At 44.4% G+C, this 27030-nt stretch overlaps 1 protein-coding gene across 1 annotated transcript in view; it reads right to left on the reverse strand.

Annotated features, from left to right (window-relative positions):
• The window catches only part of FNDC1 (fibronectin type III domain containing 1), a 72098-nt gene that overhangs the window by 33030 nt on the left and 12038 nt on the right, over positions 1-27030 (reverse strand). Inside the window, exons 2-8 of the mRNA XM_054197139.1 lie at positions 11830-12039; positions 9990-10088; positions 8698-8812; positions 7799-7986; positions 7047-7154; positions 3538-3726; positions 445-2820 (exon numbers count right to left, since the gene is read on the reverse strand). Of these exons, the coding sequence (XP_054053114.1) occupies positions 445-2820; positions 3538-3726; positions 7047-7154; positions 7799-7986; positions 8698-8812; positions 9990-10088; positions 11830-12039 (3285 nt within the window). The remainder of the gene's footprint in view (positions 1-444; positions 2821-3537; positions 3727-7046; positions 7155-7798; positions 7987-8697; positions 8813-9989; positions 10089-11829; positions 12040-27030) is intronic.

Genomic DNA, 27030 nt, shown 5'->3' on the forward strand with positions numbered 1-27030 from the left:
GCCTGGGCAGCATGAGGAAACACCTTACTGCCTAGGTGTGGGCAAGGTAGCACTATATAACCTACAAAAGGCTTTTAGTAATCCACATGATGAAGAGCAATATACCTGAGAGGTTGTCATATTCTGAGTATAAATGTACTTTTGGTGAAGTCATTGCTCAATAAGGAACACAGCCCTTTTTGCAGTTTAGTACCTAACTCTGCCATCTCCTCTGTGGATCATGGGATCCTGTGCAGATCAGACCACAGGCCCAAAGGTCTGGGGCACCACATTAGACTGATCAGGCAATGTCCTCAAGAACTGGGCTCCCTGAGAACAACCAAAATAAAAAGTAATACATTATACTAAATAACTGAACCTGTATTCTGAAGGAGGGCATTCATCTAACTGCTAATTTTAGGAAAAACACTATTCAGTGAGATTACTACAACACAGACAAGATACCTTGTCTATAAGGAGGTCTAACAAATTGCCGTTGGGAAGGGCTTCGTAGCCTGGAGTTCAATAGTCGCTGGCGAGGGGACAAAGTGGACGAAGAAACTGTTGGAGAAACAGTTTGTGTGGTGGTAGATACAGAAGAACGTGGCCAGACAAAGCTTGGTTTAGATGGGGTATGCTTGTTAGAGGACTGAGTAATCCGTGATGCTATGGCAGAGCTTCCTGGTGATTCAGGAGAAGATATTTTTAATATCGGAGGTTTTTCCTTCTCTTCCTCTTCAGAGCTTACTTTGTGGGGTAGAAATGTGTCCATAGATTTCCTTTTATTGCTAGTAGTGTCATCATATGTGTTTTTGTTACCTCTAGAAACAGAAGGGGACCATCTTGCTGCCAAAGATGTGGGTTTCTCTTTCACTTCTTTCTGATCATATTCACTGTAATAATCATCCTCTTCATTAGAAACTGACTGACGAGATTTAGATGAAGAGGAGGAAGGAACTTTTTGAGGAAGTTCAGGTTTGGACATTTTTGAGGGCAACAGGCCATATTTCTTCTCTGTTTGGGACACTGTTCTTGTAGCAACCATTGATCGGGTAGGTAATGAAGGACGAGCTTGTCTCGAAGAAGTGGGTGACAACCTTGGATTATGCTGATTGTCTTTTGCTGTATCACCGGCAGAACTGGAGTCTGGTTGAGTAAGTTTTGGTTTGTAGGAAGGTTCCTGAGAACCTGACTGCTGTTGCTTTGATAGAGATGAACTTGAGCTTCCCTGAGAGAAAGATGCAGGTAATCCCCTAGAAGAGGACACATCTTTAGGAAGCACAGAGCGCCTGCTTGCTCTGTCACTGCCTTCTGTTACATCCTCCTCATCATCTTCCTGCAATTCTTCGTTACTCTGGGATGGGACGTGAGATGGGAGGCGACGACCCCTTGAATGCAGTAAGGAAGGATTCGTTTGTGCCCTCTGTGGAGGCTCTGAGCGAGAGGTCTTCTCCAATGGAAGACGAGAGGGGAACGTCTTTTTAGGCAAAGATACACTTGGTTTTGATCGAGCAAGGGTTTCTTTTACCTCTCGACTGTCCTGCTCTTCAGGCTTATGTTTGGAAAGAGAAGATTGCAAAAGAGAATGCTTTTCTGCAGCAGCCACTCGACTCTGTTGTTCTGCTGAGTCAGAGCGGGGTGACTTTTCACTATGTGTCTCTCTGAGGTAAGAATCAGAATCAACCTGAGGATTTCTTCTCTTGGAATAGATTGCTGAAGAAGACTGCCTGGAAGAGGGTAGAGAAGGAAATAAGGGGGTTTCATCTTGTGAGTCCTCTTTATACTTCTTATCAATATCCTTTCTGTCGGATTTGGCACTGGTGGAGGAGTGAGAGTGAGGTGAACCATGACCAGAAACAGCAGACCTTGATGAGACTGCCACCGCAGCTAATTTGGAATCCTTCCACGTGTGAGAACTGGAGCTTGAGGGCACCCTTGTTTGCTGCGATCTAGAACTGGGCTGTCCTGCTCTGTCCTCTGCTTCTTCACTGTCAAACTCATTGTGGCTATCACGAGCATGGGAATCTGCTGATTTGGAAGAGGGTTGATGTGAATGACCTAGAGAGCCAGACCTACTGGGATGGCTTGGAACAACATCATGAGAGATAGCAGACTGCCGATTTGACGGCAAAGCCAGGCGACTAGGCTCTGAAGTTTTAGAAGACACTTTCACCAGCATGGGGCCTGGCTTTCCTTCCACTTTACCTGCAAGATCATTATTTTTGGCAGGCAGAGGACGGGAAGAGGTTTCAGCAGGCACATTAGGGTTGCTTTGCCTCATTTGCTTTGCTTCATTATCTGTGTATTTAGGAACAGACGAGGCAGAAGAGTGTTGTGCTGCCGATGGTAACAGTGCTGGTGGTTCATGTTTCTCTGTGCTCGTCTGCTGTGACACCTCTGATGTGTGGGTTCGAACAGGGAACTTCCCTGAGGCAAGGACAGGGTGGACCGGCCGACTAGGGGATAAGGGTCTAGCAACTCTCCTCTGATCCTGGGCTTTTGGTGGCATTGTTGGAGCTTCCTGGGAGGAATCATGATCATCTGTCACTTCGGTGGATTGGAGATCAGGTTCCAGCTCACCTGTCTTTCTAGAAGGTAACTGAGATTTACTTAGGACCCCTCCTCGAGTCAATATTTTATTCTTATATTCAGAAAGAAGACTCTTTTTATCACTAATATTAGGTGAACGAACAGATGACCGCTTAGAGGAAAGTGATGGCTGGACTTTTGAAGAAACAGAGGAAGTTTGAGAAGAAGATGAGCCAGCATTCCCAGTTTTTTTAGCCTCTGAATTATCTTGAATATTTGTTTGTTGCTGAGCAACTGAATCCTCAAGAGCAGCTGAGGAGGGAAAAAAAAAAAGGTGTTTATTCATAACAATAGAAGCAGCACAAAAAACTGATTAAGAGAAGAAAACGGCCGGGTAGCAAGTGCAAGACAACTTATAAGAACAGGAGACAATAATTATTTCTGTATTAACCAGCCTATGTCGAATTATTGTAACTTGGGTAAAACTTAAAGCAATTAAAATCAAACTTCTAAAAGCAGGGACTGCAACGTCGTATCAGTGGAACCAAATCTTCAGACGACCTTAGTCATGTTGGTGGCGTGGTGCTGCATTATCCCATCTGAGGCTGCGGCCCACATTCTTAGCTAACTCAGCAAATTTTCTGTCCCCACAACAGCATCTTTTTGGTAAGAAGAAAACGCAAGGAGCAGGACCTCAGTAAGCCAGTCCAACCGACTTTCAAAAGTGGGAGTTGTCAGGAATAGCACAACCAAAGACCCAAAGCATTGTATTCTTTGGCCATTGAATAACAAGAGCACACAGTGTTTTCATGCAGGAAATAGAGTATGGTATGCATTTATTTAAAATGTTAAAATGTCCATAAAATGTTCTTTTATATGCTGCAGTAACAGAAACAGTTTTAAGAAAATAAAATCTCATGGTTTAGATGGAGCGCAGAGGAAGCTAAGAAAAGTCTGTAAGAATGAACATAAGTGGGATCGAGGCAAGAATGGGCAGACTACGCAACTGGTGCACGGCTTGGTACTCACCAGCTGGGATGGCGACGCTGAAGGCTTTAGACTGAGGACCTGGTCCCCTCCTGTTTGCTGCACGAATTTTGAAAATATAACGCTCCCCGGCCTGCAGACCATCTATTATGGCTGATGTTGTAGCTCCAGAGTAGGTGATGGACTTTGCTCCAAATGGCTTGAGAGCCGGGGCGTATGAAAGAATGTATTCTGAAATGATTTGGCAGACGGTTGGAAGGAGGAAACTGAAAACAGTCCTGTTTCCAGCGGACAGACTGTATGGGTAGGATGAATTAGAACGTGCATTACTAAAATTAATACACTAGCAATGCACGCTGAGTCAACAGCTGGAGTATAAAGACATGAGAGAGATATATATGCATATATATGTAGGTAAGTTAAACATTTATTCATCTTAACAGACAAAACCAAATCACATCAATGACCTAATGACTGAGATGTTATGCTATAAGACTGATATGTTAGCTATACCTTTGTAAAAATACATAAGCAGCAATGCCCATCAGAGTGAAGAGTCACCAACAGGAGCTGGACGGCAGCTGTGCATTCCAAAGAAGGTGCAGGGGACATGAGAAAGTCACAGCACCAACTACTGCAAGGTTTGGTGTGCTGCACCAGGAGACCTTTTCCTGTTTCTGGACACCGACTAATAAAGGGGAAAAAATGAGTCCTCTGAAAAAATTAACTGCCCTAAATCAGAAATAACAGGAAGTCTACAAAGAGAAAATGCACTGTAGGCAGAAAACATGTACGAACACTGCCAGGAAAATACATGCTGTCTTACTACTTGCGGAAATCTAGTCTGAAGGACTGTGCAAAGCTTAGGTAGTGCAGATGACTAAAATCCGAATACCCACGCTGTTATGGCTGATGGACCACAAGCAGATTTTAGACTTCCCAAGAGAAAGAGAAATTACGAATTTACGGATTAGCTACCAAGATATTTGCAATCAACAACACATGATCCAGAGAACATTATTCCAAAACATAACTTGCTCACGATGGTAGACAACACACAATTGCGTTGCTGACTGTAGCTATGTCCACAGCAAATAACAACATTAAGTTTTCTTTCCCGCTGAAATTATTTGGAAGAAGAACAAAATGGTGTATTCACATAATTATCATTCAAAACATCAGTATGAAATATTAAAAAGTGACATTATTAATTAGTATTAATTACTTTCTTACATTTCCAACAGAGTCTTGACACAGCTAGAATTGCACTGTATTTGTAAGACCCTAGTCATGCAAAAGCAGCTCTGCCAGTCTACTGTGGTGAAACTCCACCAGCTCCAAAGGCCATATACTCATTCCTCAGCAGTGCTGGAGCCTGAGGAGCATACCCATGAAAACACCAAAGCACTTACTTTAATCTTGGGAACAATATTGCTGCACTGAAATATAAGTGTTTCCAGCTGAGCCTTTGCTTAGAGAGGTTTTAGCTGTAATCTACAGGCCAGTAGGTAAAATTCATGCCTGGATGATTGAGGTTCTTATTCAGAAAATATATTTCCACCAGGAAACAACACCACTGCATATTGCCAAATGGTAGCGATAGCACACTTGTCCAAAAAAATCAAAATTGGACGCATCGTGCTCAACTACAGCTGGGGCCAAACACCACTGTAGAGGGAGCAACACGTGGTCTTGTTGCCACTTAGGAAACCCACCCTGCTCCCACCTTTCGTCTCAGGGTTACTGTGGTACCTGTGCTCTATATGAACTTTCTGTATCGAGAGAAAGTTCACCCCTGTAGGAACAACTGTAGGCACGAAGAGGAGTCTTCCCGTGACATTCCCAAGGAGTGTAGGAAATAGCTCAGCCATGTGCAGGCTTCCTTTTCTTTTCAGTCCTCTGTAAGAGGCACGGGTATTGGACCAAAACAGAATTTTGAAAATAAATGCCAAGGGCTGCCAGTTTTCTCTCTCTACACCAAGAAACACAATAACACTTGAGGTGTCACAGTCCTATAACGGGAAACCTCTACAACATAATAACACCTTTAAAAACAGAAAACTTTTTTTTTTCTGAAAATGAGCCCATATCCATGGCGTTAAGAAGTAAGACATGCATAGGTCATCAAAATAAAGAAAAAAATCATCAATATTTCATATGCAAATGCATTTAATGCTCAGTTGAAAAAAAAAGAATGTATTAGAAAGCATGGTAAACTCTGAGTTTGGGGGTTTTTTTTGTTTTAAGATACACAGGAGTTGCTTTAATTGCAGAGGCACTGGTGTTACTTCTGGTAACTCTCAAATGGCTACTGGAGGGCATGTTCTCCCATTACTTTAATATGTGCTATAAATATATAAAACAACAGGGTTGAAAAACAAAAGAATCCAAAGACAAAAATTCCTGATTACCACGTACTATCAAAACGTCTATGGAGTGCTAATTCAGGGGTTTCATTTAGCCAGTATAAATGTCATTTGTGTCATTTATTTAGTTTAAAAATAAGACCTCTCCTGTAACACTTCATACTCAAGGAAAACAATGATATATTAGACATATATAGGTCTTCAGCCTTTGAATATCAGGTATCATTGAAACGATTTCCTTGGATGAATCATCTTAAAATCAGCAGACAAAAATGGACAAAGGGCTACAGACTGCTCAAAATTAGGAGCAGATTTGAAACTTCAGATAGTGTCCCTGCCTGACCCTACTTTAAGAAATAATAATTCTTGGACACAATTGCAGCTCCATTGAAGCAATTGGCAAGACTCCTACTGACTTCAAAGCGGAAGGAATTCCACCACTGCCCTGAAAAACACATATAAACTAGGTCTTGTATGCAGACATGGTAGACTTCCCTCCAGGCCAAAGGTTTTTTAAATCCTGAGATGCTACAGTGCTGATAAGGCACCTGGAGAAACTTGTGTAACTCGAGAACACAATCCCATCAGCCACTGAAGAACTGGAGCAGCCAAAAAATCAGCCTGTTCTTTTTCAGAGGGAAAAAGGAGGAAAAAAAAAAAAATCCCAGAAAGTTTTTCTCTAAAATCCTATGCAAGTAAATAACCACTGACAAATTAGCTTTGCAACCATGTACAATAATGCTGTAGTACACAAGGCGATTTGCACTTGCTTCTTAAGCTGAGACTTTCCTTCTGCGATAAACTAGAAATAAAACACAACATCAACCCACTCACTTTCTTCACAACTACCCAACCTTTCGTTCTTCGCCTAACTGTTACAAATCCTTTGGGAAACTTCCTTCTTGAGCTCCATTTTGACCTGCTTATTAACGGAAGAAGAGGTATATGTGCACACATGACACCCCGGGAAGCTCTGTGACATCCCAGGCACATGGTGACGATGGCTTCCCAGCAGCAGTGAGGAGACACTGGGCTGGAAACAAGAAAATCTTGCTCGGGTATAAGCCATTAACAAATGAAAAAATCCTGGCACAGTCAGCGGTTCCAGCTTGCTGCGGAGCGTCAGTCTGGCTTCGAGAAGACTGGCTCCTTGAGGGGGTTAAAAACCGAACAGTGATGACTTACCTTTGACTTTTCCTTCACTCTCTGGGAGAGCATCCCAGGATGCTGCTACAGAGGTTGGTTTGCCCTTTAATGGCCAAACATCCAAATTTTCAGGTGCGCTGGCAGGAGCTGTGAAACAGCCACATGCAGAAGAGGCAAGTAAGAAACACAGCATACACCTTTTGCTCCTCATAGCAGAAATTCCTATACGGCCATTTCAAAGATAAATGTGAAGAGCACACATGGCTCAGGTCCATGTGTGCCTGTATTATGTCTCTGTATCAGATTCCTGTCGTGAAATTTTATTCCATACTTTTAGGAACCGGCTGCCTGCATGAGACAGCTACTGTGGCTTAGCTGGAACGATGTGATAATTCAGTTGTTATGGACCACTTCCCTGTACCAAAGGGGGCCCCACGGCTTCTCCATTGTGGAGGCAGATTTAAATTTGCTACACACAGAGCGGGACAGCAGACAGGCTGCTCCTCCCAAAGGAAAGGGCAAATCCAGCTGCAGGGGTCCAAGCTGCTGACCCATCCCCCCAAAATACCCAAACCATCTTCCCCAGTTCTCATCCTGCTGCAAGAGCAGCCCTGATGTGCTCTCCAGGGCACTGCTGCAGGGATGCAGGCAGTGGCACCGAGGGTTTCCCCAGGTTCCCAACCCTCTGCTGCCCCAGGCAAGCACTTATTCCGGCTTTCCCTCAAGTCAGACATATTTCACAGCTTAAACCCCAAAACTCGCATCACCCCAAGGACCTTTTTAATACATACCCGCCTCTGGAGTCCGTTGGTAAACAGACACGCTCCATTTTCCTTCTTTTTCTCCCTCCAAGATTTGGACGGCAAACTCATACATGGTATCTGGCAGCAGATTCTCCACTAGCGCCCGCCGGTTGGACACCTGCTTGTAATCCCACCTTGCCGATTCCCCCTTTTCCCGATAGCGAACACTGTATTGCCTGGGACCAGAAACACAAGCAAATAAAAATTCACATGATAGCTGCTTCCACAAGGAAGCCGAGAACATCTAAACCAACCACTTCTCCTGCTGCGCCCCTTGGGGTGCTTCAGCACCAGGTTGCACAGCCCTTCACTGTTCCCAGGCTGAGCAACACAGTCTGGTGCTTTCAGATGCTTTGGCATATTCCAACCCATTTCTCTGTTTATTGTGGTCTCCAACTGCTGTGGCATAATGCTGTGAGCCAAGCTCTCCCGCTCGTCGGAGACCCTGACCTTCTCAGATTCAGCTGCACAGGGGTTTCTGGAGGGTCAGTGGATGCAGGAGGCATTGATGGGCATCTTTCACATTGCAGAGTGATGCTTCCTTCACCTGCAGTACAGTGATCTCAAAGAAAAAGTATCCCAGGTTGGTGCTGACTACATTTCAGAAGGGATCTAAGGGCCTATAGATCTCTAAATTGTAGAGATCAGGGCAGAGGGAAGCAAGGAGGGTACGTGACCCCACATCCACCCATGTCAGGTTTCTAACAGCTTCTCTGAAGCATCCCCTACCAGCCACTGTCATAGGTAGGGGTATGCAAATTTCTATCCCTAAGTTAAATTATTCTCATAACCAACTGTAATTAAATAAATGCAAAAGCCATCAGTAGGGCGTTGGCAGCAGTTCACCCACAGCATGCATTCAGAAAAGAAAACACAGGGCTAGCTACCTATTTGCTGCAACCTTCTGTTTTTCATACAGGGGGTCGGTCCAAGCGACGAGCACAGACTGAGAGGACATAACTCGAACAGTTATGTCTTGTGCCACCTCCATCTCTTCCTCCTCTGAAATGGCAAAACAAAATAGCGTATCGATAGCAACGTCGGAGTTCTCATAAAAAACAGTTACTGTCTTCAACTGACATTATAACACACACACAGCGCAGATGAATAACAAATACCGCGGTAGTGGAAAACCAAGTACATTGATTACTGATGGCACCCCACGGAAACATCATTTCTTCTGTTAGTGGCCTGCTCAGAGTATCAGTATATTCTACAGTCCTTCTATATTCTATCAGTCCCCAAACTGTTACTTACAGCAAACGTCTTATTAACATACTGACATTCATCATCTCTGGCAAACTCACTGCTAGAGCTGCCTGGAGAGCAGAAATTTTGCCCTATGAAAAATCTCGAGGTTTTAAAATTTGTTTCCATTTTGAAGGGCAATAAAACCAGGGACTGTCAAAGATTCTTCACAAGGGAGAGTTCCTGCATATTTTATATTTTTGAGTGCTTCCAATAGGATTTTTGAATTCAGCTTTTCATTTTTTATGGTATATAAGGCAAAAATAAAAAAATATTGAAAAAAAAAAATTGAAGTGGGCTGTTTTGACATATCAGAATATCTTACGCAAATAATGTACAAAACTTTAAAATTAAGTTAAATTAGTTTGATTTTTTGGAGGTTTTTAATTTTGATGAGGCTCCTTTTTCTATCTGTTGATCAGTTTTTCCAGTCTAGTCTACCTACTGCCCCAAGAAAGATTTATTACTCCTCTTATTAGTGTCACGGTGACCATTCCCAGGTCTGCCAGAGGCATAGAATGCACAAGGTGCAATTTTCCAGCTCAAGTTTTACTGAAGAGTAACACTGGAAAAATATTGATGTCTTGGGAAAGGAAAAAGGCCAGTAAACTGGAGTACGACTTCGTTCTCTAGGGACTCATGTGCGACTGAAGTCCAGGGAAAGATTGCCCTTCTCTTCAGCGGGTGGCACATTACCCTGAAACCCAGCACTGCCCACACAGAAGGCAGGCAGCAGGGAAGCACCTTTTATCATTTTATTAATACTGCTTGAATTAGAGAGGCAAACGGAGACATCCACCAAGCTCTTTTAACACACAGAGAAAAACCTAGCAGCTCCAGCACCAAAAGACTCGCAGTCTAAAAACCACAAAGCTATCTCATTCCTTTCAAATGCCCCCATGAATTGACAGCAGATGTGAAAGAAACATACCTGTGACTTTCCTTTTAGTTAAAGATGACCTATAGACAGGTTGGCTCCGTCCTTGGGAGCTCCTTGATGGCAGTGAAACCACATGAACTGATTCAGAGGCTGCACATGCAGGGGAAAAAACAGAGGCTTTCCTGTAACCTTTTTTATTGCAAAAAAAAAAAAAAAATCTGTCTTTTCAGGCAGAACTCTGTTTTATTCTTCTTGGAGATACAACACGAGAAACTTCCTTGAAAGGTAATTTATTTAGATACATAGCATCTATGCCAGAGAGTTCAATATGCATGCAGTAAGAACAGTAAAGTCGGTATTTTAGAAGCAGGAAAGCAAATTATTAACATGAAAAGACCATTACAAGAGTCCCACATTCCAGGCTTGAGTTCTTCTCCTGATAATCTGATAATTTAAAAAGCGTTTGTTCCCTTTCTTTAAAATAAAAAAAAAAACCAACATAGCATAAAAGTATTGAAAACAAGAAGTAGATGCTGAAAACCACGTTATATGCTATTTCTCATCTAGATTAAGTTTGTTACCGAACCCCCAGTAAATCCGTGTACTGCCTGGACAGGCTCTCAACCTGCAGAGCCGTGGCACGTGCTGAGCATCAAACGAATGGGGAGTACGTGTCTCAACCCTGCCACCTCGGCACAGACGCCAGAGCAGCCCCTTCATGAGCAGTGCATAGAAAGATAAAAAACTGAAGGGATGCTAGAGAAGGGATGAGACAGAAGTAAGAGATTCCTGTTAGGAAAAGGTGGAATAACTGCTAAAGGTGACTGAGGAATTCTCTCTCTTTGGACAAACAGAGATAAAGGTGTGTGTTTAATACAAAAAACATAAAGCAGAAGGGGAAATAGACATTTGCTTTGCAAAGCCAGGAATTCTGGCAGCCACTTGTGATTTTGGAATCATCACCCACTTTGTAACCCAAGACCAGACCATCTGCGGGAAGGGCGTCCAGCCTACAGGAGAGATTTTGACAGGAAGAAGCCTAACCTCGAGCAAACGCGCCCAAACAGCAAAGAGCTGCAAAAAGCTTGCAGGAAGAGGATCACAGTAAGGCTCCGGACTGCAGACCTTGTGCCCGCTCAGGAGAGAGGAGCTCAGGCAGCAGAACGGAGATGGGTCAGCCACAACACAGGCAAGTGACACAAATAGCGCAAAGGGAAACGCTCAGCCTCTGGGGAAATAAAACTGTGGCAAATCCCATTGCTACCGTTAGATGGGAAAACTTCTAAATCAAGGGCAGGTTATCTAGAGCACGAGTACAAAACATCACAGCATGGCAGGACAGGGAGCATGGAAGAGGCCAACATGGGCGTCTCAGGAGCCCTTAGCGACCAGGACCTCATGAAGGAACTGAAGAGAACATGGGCACACAACTGTATCATTGTAGTATGGAGCCCATGAAACAATTTTAATGGTAAGCGTGGATACATTTAATTAAAGCATTGATTTTTCCTCCATTGACCTGAAATAACATAGGGGCACAAAGTGTAAGAAGAGGACAAGAAGCAACGGATTTAAGAGTGGTCCCACCACATGCAAGGAGAATCTGAGCTAAGCCTCTTTTCCCCAGCGCTTCCCCCTGCTATTAATACAAAAAACTCACACATGGTGTCTATTTAACATGGAGTCAAGGTCTGCTGCAACTGTCTACCCTGGTCATCGTATTTTTCTGTTAAGAACATGTTACAGAATGCAATTATAGCAAGCATTTTCATTTAAATGAATAAGTCGTTTTGACGCTACACCACCAGGTGATCTGTGATCACCTAGCAGCCACAGGGGACTACAGAAGTGTGCTGGCTCAGGTAGATGCTGTCAGAGAAATCTGACTCACCTAGTTTTCTTGCTTCCTGGTTTTGTCGCTCTTGCAGCAGCGGAGCATAGCTCATCCTTCGGCTGCTCTCTCCATACCCACGGGGGTAACCTTGGGATCTGCTGCGTGGACTCCTGAAGCCTGCTCCATAAGGTGGCTTCCACCGAAAAGACAACTTGCCGTCTGGAGACTGGGCGCGCACTCTCAGAGGTCTGTTTGGCATGTCCTTCTCTTCAAAAAATAAGCAGATACACACACAAAATCCATCACAGTTATTATGAAGCATGTGACGTATAGCAGCCCACATATGTCTGTTGCAAGCATATCTATTAAATTACATGAGAATAAAGAGCATAATTTTATAGTTTTTTAATTTTGCTATAAAACCCAACTGCAGTAGCAACAAGTTTTCCAAGAAGGATGTACAATACTCAATAGCATCTTTTCCCAGGCTCTTCAGACAGACTGGTACAAGACACCAAAAACAAAAACATATCGTAATACAAGAACTCCTGCCAGAAACAGGGGATGTCTTGTAGCTTTGATCTTTTCATTATTTTAAAAAATGCCCTTTCCCTAGTTCAGGCACACCAGTACATTATTTTTTTGGCAAGTGACAATGTTCAGTGAAAAATGAAGCACGGAACCGTTTCACTATTTTTAAACTTTCTTTTAGAAAGTAATCCACGTTACAAGCAGGTTCTCTTCTCCTAAACCCATCACTAATGGTTCTGCTCTCCAACCGCCTCATATTTAACAGGTTTGTTCTGCACATGCTTCAACTCTTGACTTCCTAAACTCCCATTACATGATCCCTTGAGCATTCAGAGCTGTAACAGGTACCGCATGCGAGTCATTTATTTTTACATTTGCTGGCAAGTTTAGCAGCGCTCTTTAAGAAGTGATACTGATGCAAGGATTACTCAAGCAACCGGTCTGGTTGCTTTGAACAGCATCTCCGGTTTTGATGGCATTCTCCATTGCATATGACCAGCACCATGCTACTGCGCAGGCTGCAAGCAGAGCAGAGAGCAGGAAGAAAGTCCTCAGCCAGGGATGAGATTTCCTACACTTGTAGCAATTTTTTGCCTCTTATCTTTCATATTTTGCACTCAAAGCGGATCTCTCTCGGTCTCTTCTAGCGATGCCATCCCACCAAGCACAAGGTTGCGTGAACCTGCCAACACTGAGGTTACACGCTGTGTTCGAACCCTCTCACTTGCTGGCTGAGCCAGTCATTGCAATCACAGCAATGTCAAAAGAACAAGAGGCTGGGGCAGCAACAGCTGACAGAGACCTGGACAGACAACAAAAGATGATGCACGAAAGTACCCCCTGTCAGAGCAATAGTGAGATCCTCTTTCTAGCACCAGTTTAGGAGCTCATATCTATTTATGACAGCACTTAAATACGTCACTTAAAGTATGTATTGATGTCTGCATGTCCCTATATACACCAAAAGCAGGTCCTTTTCCTATATTTCTGCTCAGTGACACCTTCTATAACCAAACTGCTCAATGGTCTTGATCTGCTGACAAGTTTGCATCTTCTTACACACTCCCAACAAATGTTCTTCTATTAAATTACCCTTTGGAAGGGACCATAGCAACTCTCAAAGCTGTTTGCAGAGCTTCTCTTGAAATCCCTGTGAGAAATGCAAGTTTTCAGTGCTGATGTGGTGTATAACATATGCAGAGAACGGCACACTCCCAGGGAACTCTGCTTTTCTACTGAAACACTGGGCAGCAGCTCAGCATGGTAAACCTTGCCTTTTTATTTTGCATACAGAGAGACAGATCATCATTTTAAACACATGGACTTCAGCAGCTCCTGTCTTCTGGCTGCTCCTCACTACCCCAGCAAAACGAAGCAGCTATAAATCCAGATTAATCAGCCAATTAAGCTGGTTTTACAGACGCTTTGTGTTGCCAGAGCAGCGCATACTAGCTGGATCACAGCAGTGGATCTGGTCGTGTTTAACAAACAATAAATGCTTTTTGCTATACAATAAACATAGTTGCTTTCATGAGGGTCCCTGACCACTTTTCAAGGAACGTTCTCAGTTATGCACTCTATTGAAAAAAAAACCACCTGCTTCCACACGGTTTCTTTTTCTTGCTCTCCTGAGCAGTTGCTCAACACAGATTTCAAAAGCCCGTTAGTCACGGATCATGCAGGAGCACAGCCTTCATTCACAGCACCAGCGTGGAGAACTGAAAGAGGTCAAAATTCAAGTTGGAAGGGACCCCTGGAGGTCTCTTCTCAACATCCTGCTCAAAGACAAACTATCTCCAACACTGTGTGAGGCCAGCCCAGGTTTTCCCTAGCTCAATCTTCAAAACTTCCCAGGATGGAGATGGCACAGCTTCCCTGTGGACCTGCTCCAGTGCTGCACCAGCTGCCTAGGGTGAAAGCTTTTCCTAATGTCCAACCCAAACGTCCCGAAGAGCAACTTGTGACTCCCCCAGACACCTGCAGCTTGCCAGCCTGTGGTGCAAGCACACCATTTGGGTTTCCTCTCAGTGGCCCTGTGTGTCACTGAGTGTTGAGAGCCCGCTGGCCCAGGGTGGCCAGGAGGGATGCTGCAGCCCATCAGTTCTGCTCCCCCAGTCAAGGCCGCAGCTTCCATCTGGAATTAAAACAGAGAGTTGCAAGGGACTAAGCATACAAAAGGAACCAGCCAGTGAGCCATATTGAAACTATTTAAAACAAACGTGGCTTTAGGCAAAAAGAAGTATATTGACCCTAATGCTGAATGCAGGGGATCAGCTGAGATTTTAAAACCAGGGCTTTCTAAGACTTTAATTACTTTCCTCATAGTAGCACCACACTTTACTGCCCATTGTTCCCATTTCACTAGTTAGCTCCAGTTTCTATTTATCCTTGTCACAGTTTGACCAGTACAAATCCGAAGGCATCCAGGATGGTGCTATCAGAGAATGGTTTAAATAGCTTTGCTGGTAAATGCTGACCCGTCAAACCCAGTATTTTTGTGTGAAATATGTGCCGGGCTTGACAAGAAAGGCATTTCTCATTAAAACCAAAGAGCAGCAGAAGGAACTTGCCCACCTCACTGTAGCCCACAGCCCAGGAGCCACCAGGAATAAGGCTGAAGGCCCTGACCTGAACCACACAGAGGGAGAAGGTGAAGCTGGGCTCACGCCACCTTGTATGAGCACCTGTAGGGTTGTTGTCCCATTGGACTCAGACACACTGTAGGGCCAGCGTTCCTCCCTGGTCAGGACATTTCCCACTCTTTAAGCCCCCCACAGGACAGCAAGTCACTGCCTCCTGCTGTCACAGCCCCCGTACCCAAGCACTCTCCTGCACTGGTCTCCTCTTCTCGAGTTGGCTCCAGGAAATAGCCTGGACTTCCACAGGGAGGATAACCCTGGGACCATGGACTCTGAGCAAAGCTCACTGTGTCCTCAGGACTAAAGTTTGGTCCTGTTGGCCAGGCTCGTTCATCTTAAAACAAAAAAACAAACAAACAAAAAAACAACAAAAAAACCCAGACCAAAAACATTGTCCTAAACAAGCTACAGTCATCAGGACAGGCGAGAGGAGGAAGAAATGAATCCAGTGCATTATTTAAACCATTCAGTCCCCAAAGTAGCCCCTTCCTGTGAGGACACTGAACTTCCCAGGAACCATAGTCTTGAACAGCTCACAGCTAATGAAAAAGGAATTAGATGATGCTGTCACCACAGGTCAAGCACTATAAAGACGCATCCCATGACCTTCCGACATCCCTAGGATCCCATTCACTGCACGTCTAGGTGCTAGATAGGAACCTGGAGATAGCAAGATCTGAACCTGCACAAAAGACTAGGCAGTGGATTTTTTTGACATGCTGGGCTAAAGGAAGCAAAACTTTTTGAAAAATCAAGGCATCGTTTCAATCCTAGACCAAGGGAGACAAGAACGGGTCCAAGAAAAGGGATGTGGAGAGAAGGAGTTGAAACAGGGGAGATAAAAGTCAGTGAAATAACTACTATAATAATATTAAAGGTGACACGGAAATAGGAACACACATGGAAATCTGATACAGACAGGGAAGAAACAGTGCTGAAACTGAGAAAAGGGTAAGAGTGAAATAGCGTGGCTGGAAATGAGGAAAGGACTAGACAAAGCTGTAGCCACTGGATGCTGGGCTTCAACCACCTTCAACAGGACCTTGCACAAATCCTCCAGCCTCCTCCAAACAGATCAATGTGACAATAAAAATTACCTCACTTATGCACAAATATCTACCAGGTATACAAGTACACCGATCTCAGCAACAGCTGTACAGAGATCTGTAAATAAAACATCAGTGCCCCAGAGGGAGAAAAGACACATCGGATTCTATCTGGGAGTTTGCACTCCCAGTGACACAGGAAGTGGTAGATTTACCAACAGGACCAAGCACAAACAGAAACCCCAATATCTTGCTCGCTACCCGGCATAACCCAACCCCATGCCACAGGATGGATACCTTGCACTGCTGCTCACTCCCAGCATCAATACCACAGCTCCATCCAGGCCAGCTGAGTCCAACCCAGATAAACGGGCATCCAGAAATGGACCAAGACACCAGTCGCTTTTAGGGACCCTGAGCAGTGGGGAGCATTTCCACCACTTCCCCGGGCTGCAGTCTGATCCTGCCGGGCATCTCTCCCTACCTTCTACAATGGTCTAAACGTGGGCAAGCTGCCTGAATCCTCAGCGGAACATGGTCCTAACAGGTCCCAAGACAAGAGTTTGGATCAGCATGAAAGCTGCATAGCTGACAACTACTACAGTGCCTGTGGTTCCTCCTATCAGAACCAGTAGATATGACCTTTATGAAAGCGTACAGCACTGCAGCTGCCTGTTCCCCATTTAACACCTACTCTGGCACACCAGGAGCTCAACTGAATTTCAGCAAACTCTGGACGAGGTCCCAAATCAGTAGCAATGAAAAAGCTAAGTCTTCGGATGCATTCACTCCCAGCCCCTGTTTTTTCTAATAAATTTTGGGAACAGCTACCACGTGCTTGATTGAACTGAAGGTTGATTCTTCCCCATCTTCCCACTATTTTCCCCGGTAAATATCACTAAGTTTTTTTTCACTTTTGGTTCCAAAACTGATTTAACAGTTTTCTGTACCTCTGCTCTGGCCAAACTAAATCAACTGGTAAACATCTTCAGGCTTCATCTAAACAGCTACCTGCAATTACCATACAATCAAATCCTTTTCTGTGTATGTTCTGGAAAATGAGAGAGAGTCACTCCCTTGTGCTGTCTTCAGTGTAGAAATCCAACATTACCTACAGCTGCAGGAATTTGTGTATAGTATCTTGGCCCCCAAAATGCAGGGCTGACTAAAGCCTCAGTATTGACTTTTCGCAGTTGAAATGTCCACGAATATTGCCAAAGTTTCTGTGCGTGTCAGGACTGCGGGAGAACATTTTACACATGATGTAAGCCCAGAGCATGAGGTCTAAACTGAGGGTAAAACATCCTCTAAACAACCACACAAGGAGGCAGCTTGCACTTGCCAAATCACACAGATTCTTCGGAGGGCCTCATCAATTATCTAGCAAAGGAAAACACAAAATAGCTCCAGAAGAAAAGGGAAGTACTGACCCCTAGTAAGCAATCTGTAAGTGTGAGGAAAAATATCCCACAGAACTCAAACCTACTAAGATATAAGTGCAAAAAAGTAGCTGAAATACGAGGTCACAAAAAATCAGCCACTTCAATTTACCACCACAAGTATAGGTACAAAATGTTTGCTTTTGCCTTCCCTAGTCACAAAAAACTTTTCTGCATTTTCCTTCTATGTGCCATCACTCCAGGACTGGAAAACTGGACCTATAAAATGTGTTCTGCTGCAGAGAGGGCACATATTTGGCACAGTCATATAGTCTATAAACATCTACCAACCTCTCTTTTCACTTCAGGCAGAAGTTTGGGAAGCTAAGCACAGTGACCCAGCCATCACAGCTTAAAGAGAGAAGTTGTAGCTGCTTAGACATAACAAACTCATCAGAAAGTGATCAAATGCCTCTATTAGAAAAGGTCAAAAATGCCAGCTGGGAAATGAAATCCTGTCATGGGCAACTTGACCAAAAAACATCACAGTCTACACTGCAATAGCAAACTGATGGGATTTTTTGATTATTTTCTTTTCTTGGGGGAGGGATATTTTGGATTTTTCTTAGTATTTTTATTTTAAAAATTAAGTTCTAAGCATCAAATGAGACTGATTCACTCTAAACCCTGGATTTGAGACTACCACTCCTCTACTAGACAAAACAGTATGGAAGAATAAACGAAATGTGCCAAACTGCTCAGTTCATTCACTCTCCTCAAAGAGTAGATCCTTCTCCTAAGAAGTCTTTAACTGCTCCCTAACCACAATCAATTGTCCTCTGAGATAATAATCTTGCACTACTGCCAATTCACAAGAGCAACCCAGTTCCAGAGCTGAACAGCTCAGTTGACGAATGTTTCCCTCCCAAAATCCACCACCAGGGCTAGAAAAATGCCTCAGCCAGCTGTGGTTCCCAGATCTCTGAGCTACTTCTTTGAGATAAAACACTCCTGTACACAATGCACTCTCATAAGTGTCTGAGCCCTACCACCACAGAGGTATCAGCTGAACTTGAAGCAACAAATGATAGTGGATAAGTGAACAGAAAAAAAGAGACGCTACATTTTGATTCTTCAGCTGGCATCTCTAAAAGCAATTCCATTCGTGAAGTAAGACTCTTTGTAAAACATCCACGCTCCTAAAACCCATTGCGGTGGCCTGTCGTAAATGCAACTGCTTGAGTGGTGATGCTCAAGTTCATAGCACATGTGGCAAACACATCCTAGGGCACCTCTACAATTGCCCCGTTTGGCAACTTGTGAAACCAAGACAGGAATCTGCCCAGGGGTGCAGAAAGACTGAGGGACGCCAGCCCCACAGGAGGTACCAGGGAAGCCAGGGAGGGAAGCCCCCTGCTCAGGAGGCAGTGTTTGTGCATCAAGGGCTGTGCCATGGCCAGCCCTTTGCCAGGAAAAAGAGTTTATGGATTTCAAAAATATTTTGCAACATGATCATCCAAGCCTTCTTCATGTCCGCAATGGGAGTTGTTTTCCACATGATGCTCCACATGATCTTCCAGCAGGTAAATCACTTTATGCACTGGCTTTAATTGGGACAATTCCAATACACCATTTTACTTTTTCACGTGCTTTGAAATAGATTATGAACAGAGCACATTTGAAAAAGGAAAAAGTACAGCTTTACTAGCAGAGCCCAGGTGTCTAAAGCTGTGTAGTCCTTTGTGCAACTCAATGCTTTCAATACGATTATTCATGAACAGCAAAAGAAAAATAGCGTTTTACTATCACTGAGAGGCACAAGGGAAAGAGAACATCCCACCTTTCTCATCCAACAATCCACACAGGGGCGGCTGCTTTGCTCCTCGCCTTCACATATTCTCCCTGTTACCTATCTCCATACAACTATCCCAAAGCCACACCAGCGGAAAAGTGAAGAAGAAAGAGGACAGACAAAATATTACGGGAAGATACTTGTTTTCCACCCAAAAATTAACTCACCGTGTCATTTTGGCAAAGTACTACAGTTTTTTTAGCTTTGGTTTTTTGGTTTTTTTTAGGTTGATGGTTTGATCCAAGCTGCATTGAGAAAATGGGAGCAATTCCACCAGCTTCAATGAGGGCTGGATCAAGGCCATCCTGAGAAGAGTTCACTCTGCAAAGATATTTCCTGCAGTCGGTGAGCCAGCTCAAACAGTGCTGATGTGGCCCTCTAAATCGAGATGTGCTGACTGCTCTAACTCCAGAAGACTCCAGGCTCGATGATTTACTTCAAACCAGACGTGGCACAGAGCATAGCACTAAAATCTAGAGGGGCTCTTTGTAGCATTGCAGCAGTTAACACATGTAAAAGAGCAAGTATATGATCAGAGAAAGCAGGTCTGAAATGGGAAACAAACCCAGACTCAGGCTTACCAGGTTGGTAGGTCCCCCAGCGTTTTAAAAGGCACTGTCAACCTTGTCCCTATGTGGGCTGATCAACTTTTTTTAATGCCACTAATTTATACACTCAGCATCAGATCTCCGCCTGGAAATAAGCCAATCAGTTAAAGCAGCGGAGACAAGTGACACATAAATCCTTTGCTTCTCGCAGCGAAAAAAAAAAAAAAGCTCAGCACATTTCCACACACTCCTGCTTGGCGCAGAAAGCAGGGACTGGAACGCTTTAGTTCCTGCAAAGCACAATGGAAAGTGTGCCATAATTCACCGGGCTCCAGCCAGGAGTTTTGGGCAGAGGACCAGTATCCAATGGTAATGCCTGATTTAAGCAAAGCGATTCATTATACATCTGTAGAGGAGTTACCTGGCATCCAGAGGACATTCTTTAAATTGACAGCGTTAACAGAAGTTTCCAGTGCTCCCTTTGAAGAGCCCTCTGAACGCTAAGTACAGTAGGACTAGGGCATTTTCCAAACTCAACAACGTATTTCTACATGTTTAATGTATCTATTATGACTTAAGAACAACCGACAGTGAGTTATTGAAGGCTTCACGTTCTCCTGCTGACGTCCATGCACAGGTTTCCTTCTGTGTCAGTGCCCTTTGAAGGAAGCCCGCCGGGCCCGGGCTACCCTCCTTTCCCATGCCCACTGCCTTTGGACATGTCCTGTACAGGCTTCTCCAGTGACCAAACCACCGTGATGGTAAAAACCCCCAGCAACCCCAAAGGGGCAGTGGCAGTACACTGCAGTTGTGGCTCTGGTCTGCAAGCGGCCACCTGGGGTGTTGTCCAGCACCCGCCTCTTCACTGAGTTGGAAGAAAGGTGGTAGTGGAGGGACATAACCTTTGTGGGCTCCTTGAGGGAACAGAGCCGACAAAGCCAGCTGGCATAGGTGCAGCGATGCATTGACTGTGGCCGACCTCACCACTGGGCTGAACCATGGAATTAAGAAACACTTCTGCCACAGGGGCAGGAGGGCAAAAGGGCTGCAACCATTTTATTTCAAAATCACAGATTCCTTTCTCATACCCCAGCGCCGGTCATTACCTCCATTCATCCCATGCATGGCAGAGCAATCGCATTCAAAGTCAAAACTAGTCGGTGTCCTCCTCTGCAAGCTTCACAGCTCCATTGTCAAATACATGCCCTAAAACAAGATGTTCTCCTAATGGCTCGACATCAGTAAGCTTGGAGGACAAGGCAGAAGACCTGCGAGCGGTATGGCTTTGTGGGACGCTACAGCATCTGTACAAACAACAGCTTCATCCCTGCCTTTCCTGATGAATCCAAAACAATAGATGTACATACTTTTACTATGATAGCATCTGACAGCAAAAATCATTCCAAATACTACTCCAGACTATGAAAAAGAGCCTGGTAGCTGGTCCATAAATCGTAACTATTTAACAGTTCCCCTCAACTGACTTTTTCCTTAACTAACTGACGACATAAACAGGCTCCCACAAGCTCCGCTGCAGAAACAGCGCGGGGCTGCTCCCTCTGATGCAGGCAGAGGACTCGATGCTCCCAACTCCTTTGGGACAGACTACTGTGGGGACAAGACTGCAACTGTAACTTCGAGTTTCCTGAATTTCTATTGTTTAAGATTTTTAATACTAACATTCGTGAAAAAATAAGATATACATAAAATAGTAAAGGCATTCTAGTAATATGTATGTGCTTGCACGCTTAACATTTCCCTGTGGTTATATATACATGGATATAAAACACAGATATATATGACTCACAGATGACATTTAGAACACACAACACACATTAGAAAAATCAAAAAAAGACACCACAATAGTAAACACAAAATGGAGAATATCATACAAAGCAGTAGTATTCAAGACAAGGATCCAACAGTTGTAGTTTCTTGCAGATTAACCAAAATAACAGTGCAATGTCATCCAAAAAAAATCAATATAATTCTGGTTGGATCATTTGGAGATTATTCTACACTACTGTGCCGTAAAAACTCACTGCTGTAAGAACTGTGTCCCATAGCCAGTCACTTTGTTTTAAGAAAGACACAGGCCCACCGAGGAAAGTCAGGAGGAGAGTTATAAACACGGTGAGAGATCTAGAAAACACGACCTTGGCGCTAGAAGAAAGGAGAAACATCACAGCACCCAGGGACTGAGGCACTATGGGCTGTCTCTGAAAACGTAATGCCAAATGGGTCCTGGAGTTATAATTTTAAAAAAGGAAGCTTTTTTTTCAACCTTTCCCTTTCCACACTCTTCTCAAGAGATGCTATAGAGAGCTATGCCTTAAGAAAAGCCCCTTTGATTTATTTTACATAATTGTGTCACTACCGGATGTATTTTTCATTTATGATCATCACTTGGAGACTGGCGTTTGTCTCATGGGCACTTAAAAATATCCCTCACCGCATGCATTTGAGTTCTTTGATTCAAGACTTCTTCCAAAGCTCTTTGGTGCACTCCCAGCCTTGGTAGGGCAGCACCCTCTGTCTCCAGCTTATTTTGAAACCTAGTCCCACTCTGGAGGGAGAGGGGGAGGCAGCAAGTCATTGCTCCTTCAGGTCCATCGAGATGACAAAAAAAACCCACCCTGACAGTCCAGAAGAACTGAGCAGGAGGGTCACAAGCTCTCCTGGCTGCACGGCTCTGGCCCCCAGGGCTCCCTGCTGCCACCCACACAAAGCGCACGGCCCGGGCTCCAAAACACATGGTTTACATCAGGCCACTGTTTCAGTTCCTGGAGAACTACAGCCCGCTGTTCAACTCAGCAGCCACTTCTGGGAGAATAAAACATGAAATCCAACACCAGGCCTCCTGAAAACTTCCAAGCATAAGGCACTGAGATGGAGATGGCTAGACATAGCACAGACTGTAAAATCAGGTACGGTATGTAGAGCTGTAACCCTTCTACAATAAAAATCTTCAATTGCTAAGAGAAAATGGAGTGACATTTAGTGAAGAATGTACTTTTTATGTCATAAAAACTTTAATTATTCTCCACTCCCTAATAAACAAAAAATGGAAAAAGCTGAACATTTGGCAGACCCATTTCAGAAGTGTTTTTAAAACCAGCTACTTCAAAAGCAGCATTGGAAGGTGGCTTTTAAACCTGCCACTCAAACTACCCCTTTGTTTAGATACATCTCCTCCACCTGGCTGTCTAATATTAACTCACGTTGGTATTATTCTATGTTTTTCTTCATAGAACTCCTCTTTCTAATTTTGCTTCGGGATTCTCTTCAACGCATCTTTCAAGGTCATAATATTATTAGCTTGCTTACATTTGAAGTACTCGAAGTTCTTCATCTGGCAAAACCAGTTTTATTTCTGGTGTACTGTTCTCTTTGACTTTGCTCAACCATATTGGCCAGAGATCCTGCCAGAACAACTGACAATGTAAGGATTTGGCTTCCCACGCAGGACAGAGCCACAACTCTGACTCCTTCTATTCCTCAAGAGTCCAGCAAACAGTTGCAGGATGAGAGCACAGCTGGATTAGGTGGCACCATCAGCAGAATTAGGCTTAAAGCCTTTAAGTTTTTGATAACAAATAAAAGTCAAATCTATAATATTTGAGTGAGTTTCCATTGTATATGCGGGTATCCTTTAAATCTTTGTTTACTGACTTGAAGTCTAACCTTTTCTGGGCTTGAAAACAGAACGGTGTAAGGAGGGACTGGACCTCTGTGGTACTCCAGATTTGACCCAAAGCTCCCTGGCTTCAGTAGGAACCTCTCCTTTACCCTACCTGTCAATGGAAATTTGGTTTCCAGGAAGGGGGACTCACTGATTTAACAGAAAAACAAGTTTATAGCAAAGCTGACCTATTTCTTTTACACCATCCATATGACAAAAAGGAACGGCATGAGCTGTCAACGGGCCTGATAAAGCCATCGATCCCAACCGGTTCCTCCATGTACATCCATTCAGTCCCTCATCCTCAGGAAGGAGGGAATATTAGTGCTTCTCCCCCGAGATGCACCTGAGGTTTCCCGGTGCTGACACTGCACCACCCTGCAGAACTCCTGGCTGTCTCAGCCGGCGGCTCCCGTGACGCTCAGACCCTTCCTAGTGGGCAAGAAACTCACATTCCTTGGCTTTGGTGGATATCCAACTGCAGAAATAGCACAAATATCAACTTACAACATTTTAAGCCCTCTTTCTGAGACAAATCAGAGCCTAAGGGTGCTTTAAGTGCTGAAGTCTGAATTTAATCTGACTGCAATCACAAACATGACAAAAGCACAGGATAAAGTTAACTGAGTGTGTTTTCCTCTTGATAATCCTTATATAGGCTGTTCTCTAGCTCCAGTTAGAAGTTCGGTAATGGGAAGGAAACCTGCCTGAGAAAATCAGAACGTGAAGCCACACCAAGCAACTCATGCTGCAGCCTCCACATGATTTTCACTTCCAATTTGTTCTTGTTTTCATATTTGCATTCTTTATTTACTCAAAAATGAGGTAACTTCTGTGTTTCTGACAGTCAAAAATGAAGCATACAATACCTCAAAACCCTGTCAGGAAAGTAAACAGCAGACGTAACATTGCCACAAATTTCGGTTAGTCTCCTCTCTAAAATCAGGGTCACCTGACTCATACTGCTTTTTTATGCGTATTTTGCTGTCAAATCAGGCACTGCCCATAGAAGAGAACAGGTGGACACCAGAGAAGAGAAATCCACTGTGTTGAATGCAGTGATGAATACTTGGAAGCCACATCTTTCCTGGGATGTCCCTTACTTCCACCTGCATGCGTGGACTATCCTTATGCACATCTCAGAGCCACCTATACAAAGCCTGGGGTCTTTAACTGCATTGGCCCTGGATGCACGGTTTACTTGGTGTTAAAGCATCCCATTGGTATCACAAGAAATAACACTTTCCTTAGTGGAGAGATAGTGGCTTGAAGCCCACTTCGTATTTCTCTCTCTGAATGCAGGAGAAGGTAGGAGAAGAAACGACCCCCTGTGAGACTCCCAAGGCAGCAGCATCCCCCTGAGCGACTCCTCAGGGCAGACCCCAGGGCACACACACACGAGAGTATCTTCCTGCATGGGCAGGATCCATCTGCCACTGGTGCCCAGGGCAAGTCCATGGGTTTCAGTGGGCCCTTTCACTGCAAGCTCCTGGGAAGCAGGGCTCCCCTTCACCCTCCGCTGCCTCAGTCTGCTGCTTGTCCTCAAAACAGTTCAAAGGTTGTCAGGGACATGGGGCTACTGTAAGTTGCCCCTGGAGCTCAGGCAGGATTTTGGCTGCACAGCCCGTGATGTGCAGCAACACTCTCGTTCTCCTCTAACCATCTGGCAAATTTGTCCATGATAACCGGAAAAGAAGGCATGAAGATGGTGCAAAGCTTGCACCAGGATGGCTTTTATCCCTCCTGTAAGACAGACTGACTCCCACATTGACAGCTGACGCTTCTGAGCCATAATCTCTCCACATGTTTCTACAGGAAAGGACTCACCCCTAGTACAAATGCACATGGTGAAATCCACCATGGCGGTAAGAAGAAATGACATCACCTGCTAGCACTGCTCCATTTATCTGAAATTTCCAATGGTTTCATCCTGAAAACATTAAATAAAACAAAGAATTTACTCAGACTGACTTAATCTCAGTGGCTTTCTCATATGCTGTGAAGATGCCATCGAGGAAAAGCTTTGTTTAGAGATTTCCACACAAGGAAACATATGCGGAGCTTTCTTTAAGTTGAAGATGAAAACAACACTTCTCCACCCACAGCTGATGCCCACACAGGTATGGCTAGATAGGAAGGGTGACCCAGGTCTGTGCAGGATCACAAGCCCATGGATGACCTTCTCTCCAGCACTGACTCCAGCATGGAGCTTGCATGATGCCGCGGTGCCTGGCCTAGACATGGGACCTGGGTCTGGGAGTCACCGCATTGCAGCCTACCCAGATTTATCCTCACCCCTGTACGGACAGCTTGCAGGTGAACCAGCCCATTCCCCTCTAGGTGGGCCTCCAATGCTGTCCACAGGCGAGGTAGTAAAAAAGAGAGAGTATTGTTTCTGGGCTGTCATGCATCCCCTCCACCACCGCTCCCCCTGCCCGCGTCCCAGCAGCCTGAGCTAACTTTGAAGTGGGCTGGCAGAGGACACCAGTCAGAGTGAGCGCGTGCACTCCCGAGCCAACCCCGGTCCTGCTCCCTGCAGGTACGGCCATAGATCTCCAGGGCGGAAAATACACCTACTAAAATTGCACTGCTCGTTAGGAGGCTAACTAAACCGTGGCAGCATCTTTATGCTGCGCACCTTGATTGCTTGTTATGAACCTAAATCTTCACTCCATTGCTCTGCTTTCACGTCAGTGCAATATTACAAAAACCCATGGCGCATTACAGAGGCAGTCGAGTGAAGAATGAGGCCCTGCATCTTTCAAAGGCTGAAGAAAACATCGTGTGTTATTATCCTGATGGGAAATATGGACTAGGCTTATGGAAATTCACAGCAAGCAGCACAGTTCTCTATCTGCACCAGCCTTCACTCCAACCTCATCAAACGGTGGTTACCCACATCCATAAAGCACAAAGCTTTATATGCTTAGTTCACATTATTCACTTCATACGCTCAGTTTCATTTAATGAAATACTCCTATTCAAACACCTAATTTCCTTCCAAACCTTGCTCAGCTTTTGGCTGCTGGGACATTTTATGGCAGATCCTCAAAGCAGGAGACAAATACTAACGTACTGATTCGGGGTGCTGGGTTGTGGGGGAAATTGACAACTCTCAGCCACCTTCTAATCCCCTCTCTTCAGAGCCTCTGAAAAACCCGTTCACCTTGGTCACTTTAACACCCACCAAATGGATTACTTCAGTCATTGGTGGAAACAGTGACAAATGGTAACCACGCCACAACTACCCAAAAAATCATGGCTTCAAATGTTCTTTAGGTACCTAAACTTGGATTTTCACAGAAAAAAAAAGAAGAAAAAAGGTGGGTGGGCATGTCAGTGAGACATTTCTGAAGCAAAGATTGGCTTTGAAGCCAAAGCATTGGCAATTTGGATGGTGTGGCTATGGTTTTGGTTCATTCCTTTATGCATATTATAGACTTCACCAAATCATCGTCCCTAAGGGCTCTGGATTACTTGTGGGGAGTGTGTGTTGGTTTACACGTCTCTCTAATATCTAAACCTGCATCCTTACCCTGTAAAGTAGCACAGATTTTTTTAATCTACCGGAGATTCACATG

Source organism: Rissa tridactyla, chromosome 3, assembly GCF_028500815.1.
Source record: "Rissa tridactyla isolate bRisTri1 chromosome 3, bRisTri1.patW.cur.20221130, whole genome shotgun sequence".
In the NCBI taxonomy this organism is placed as follows: domain Eukaryota; kingdom Metazoa; phylum Chordata; class Aves; order Charadriiformes; family Laridae; genus Rissa; species Rissa tridactyla.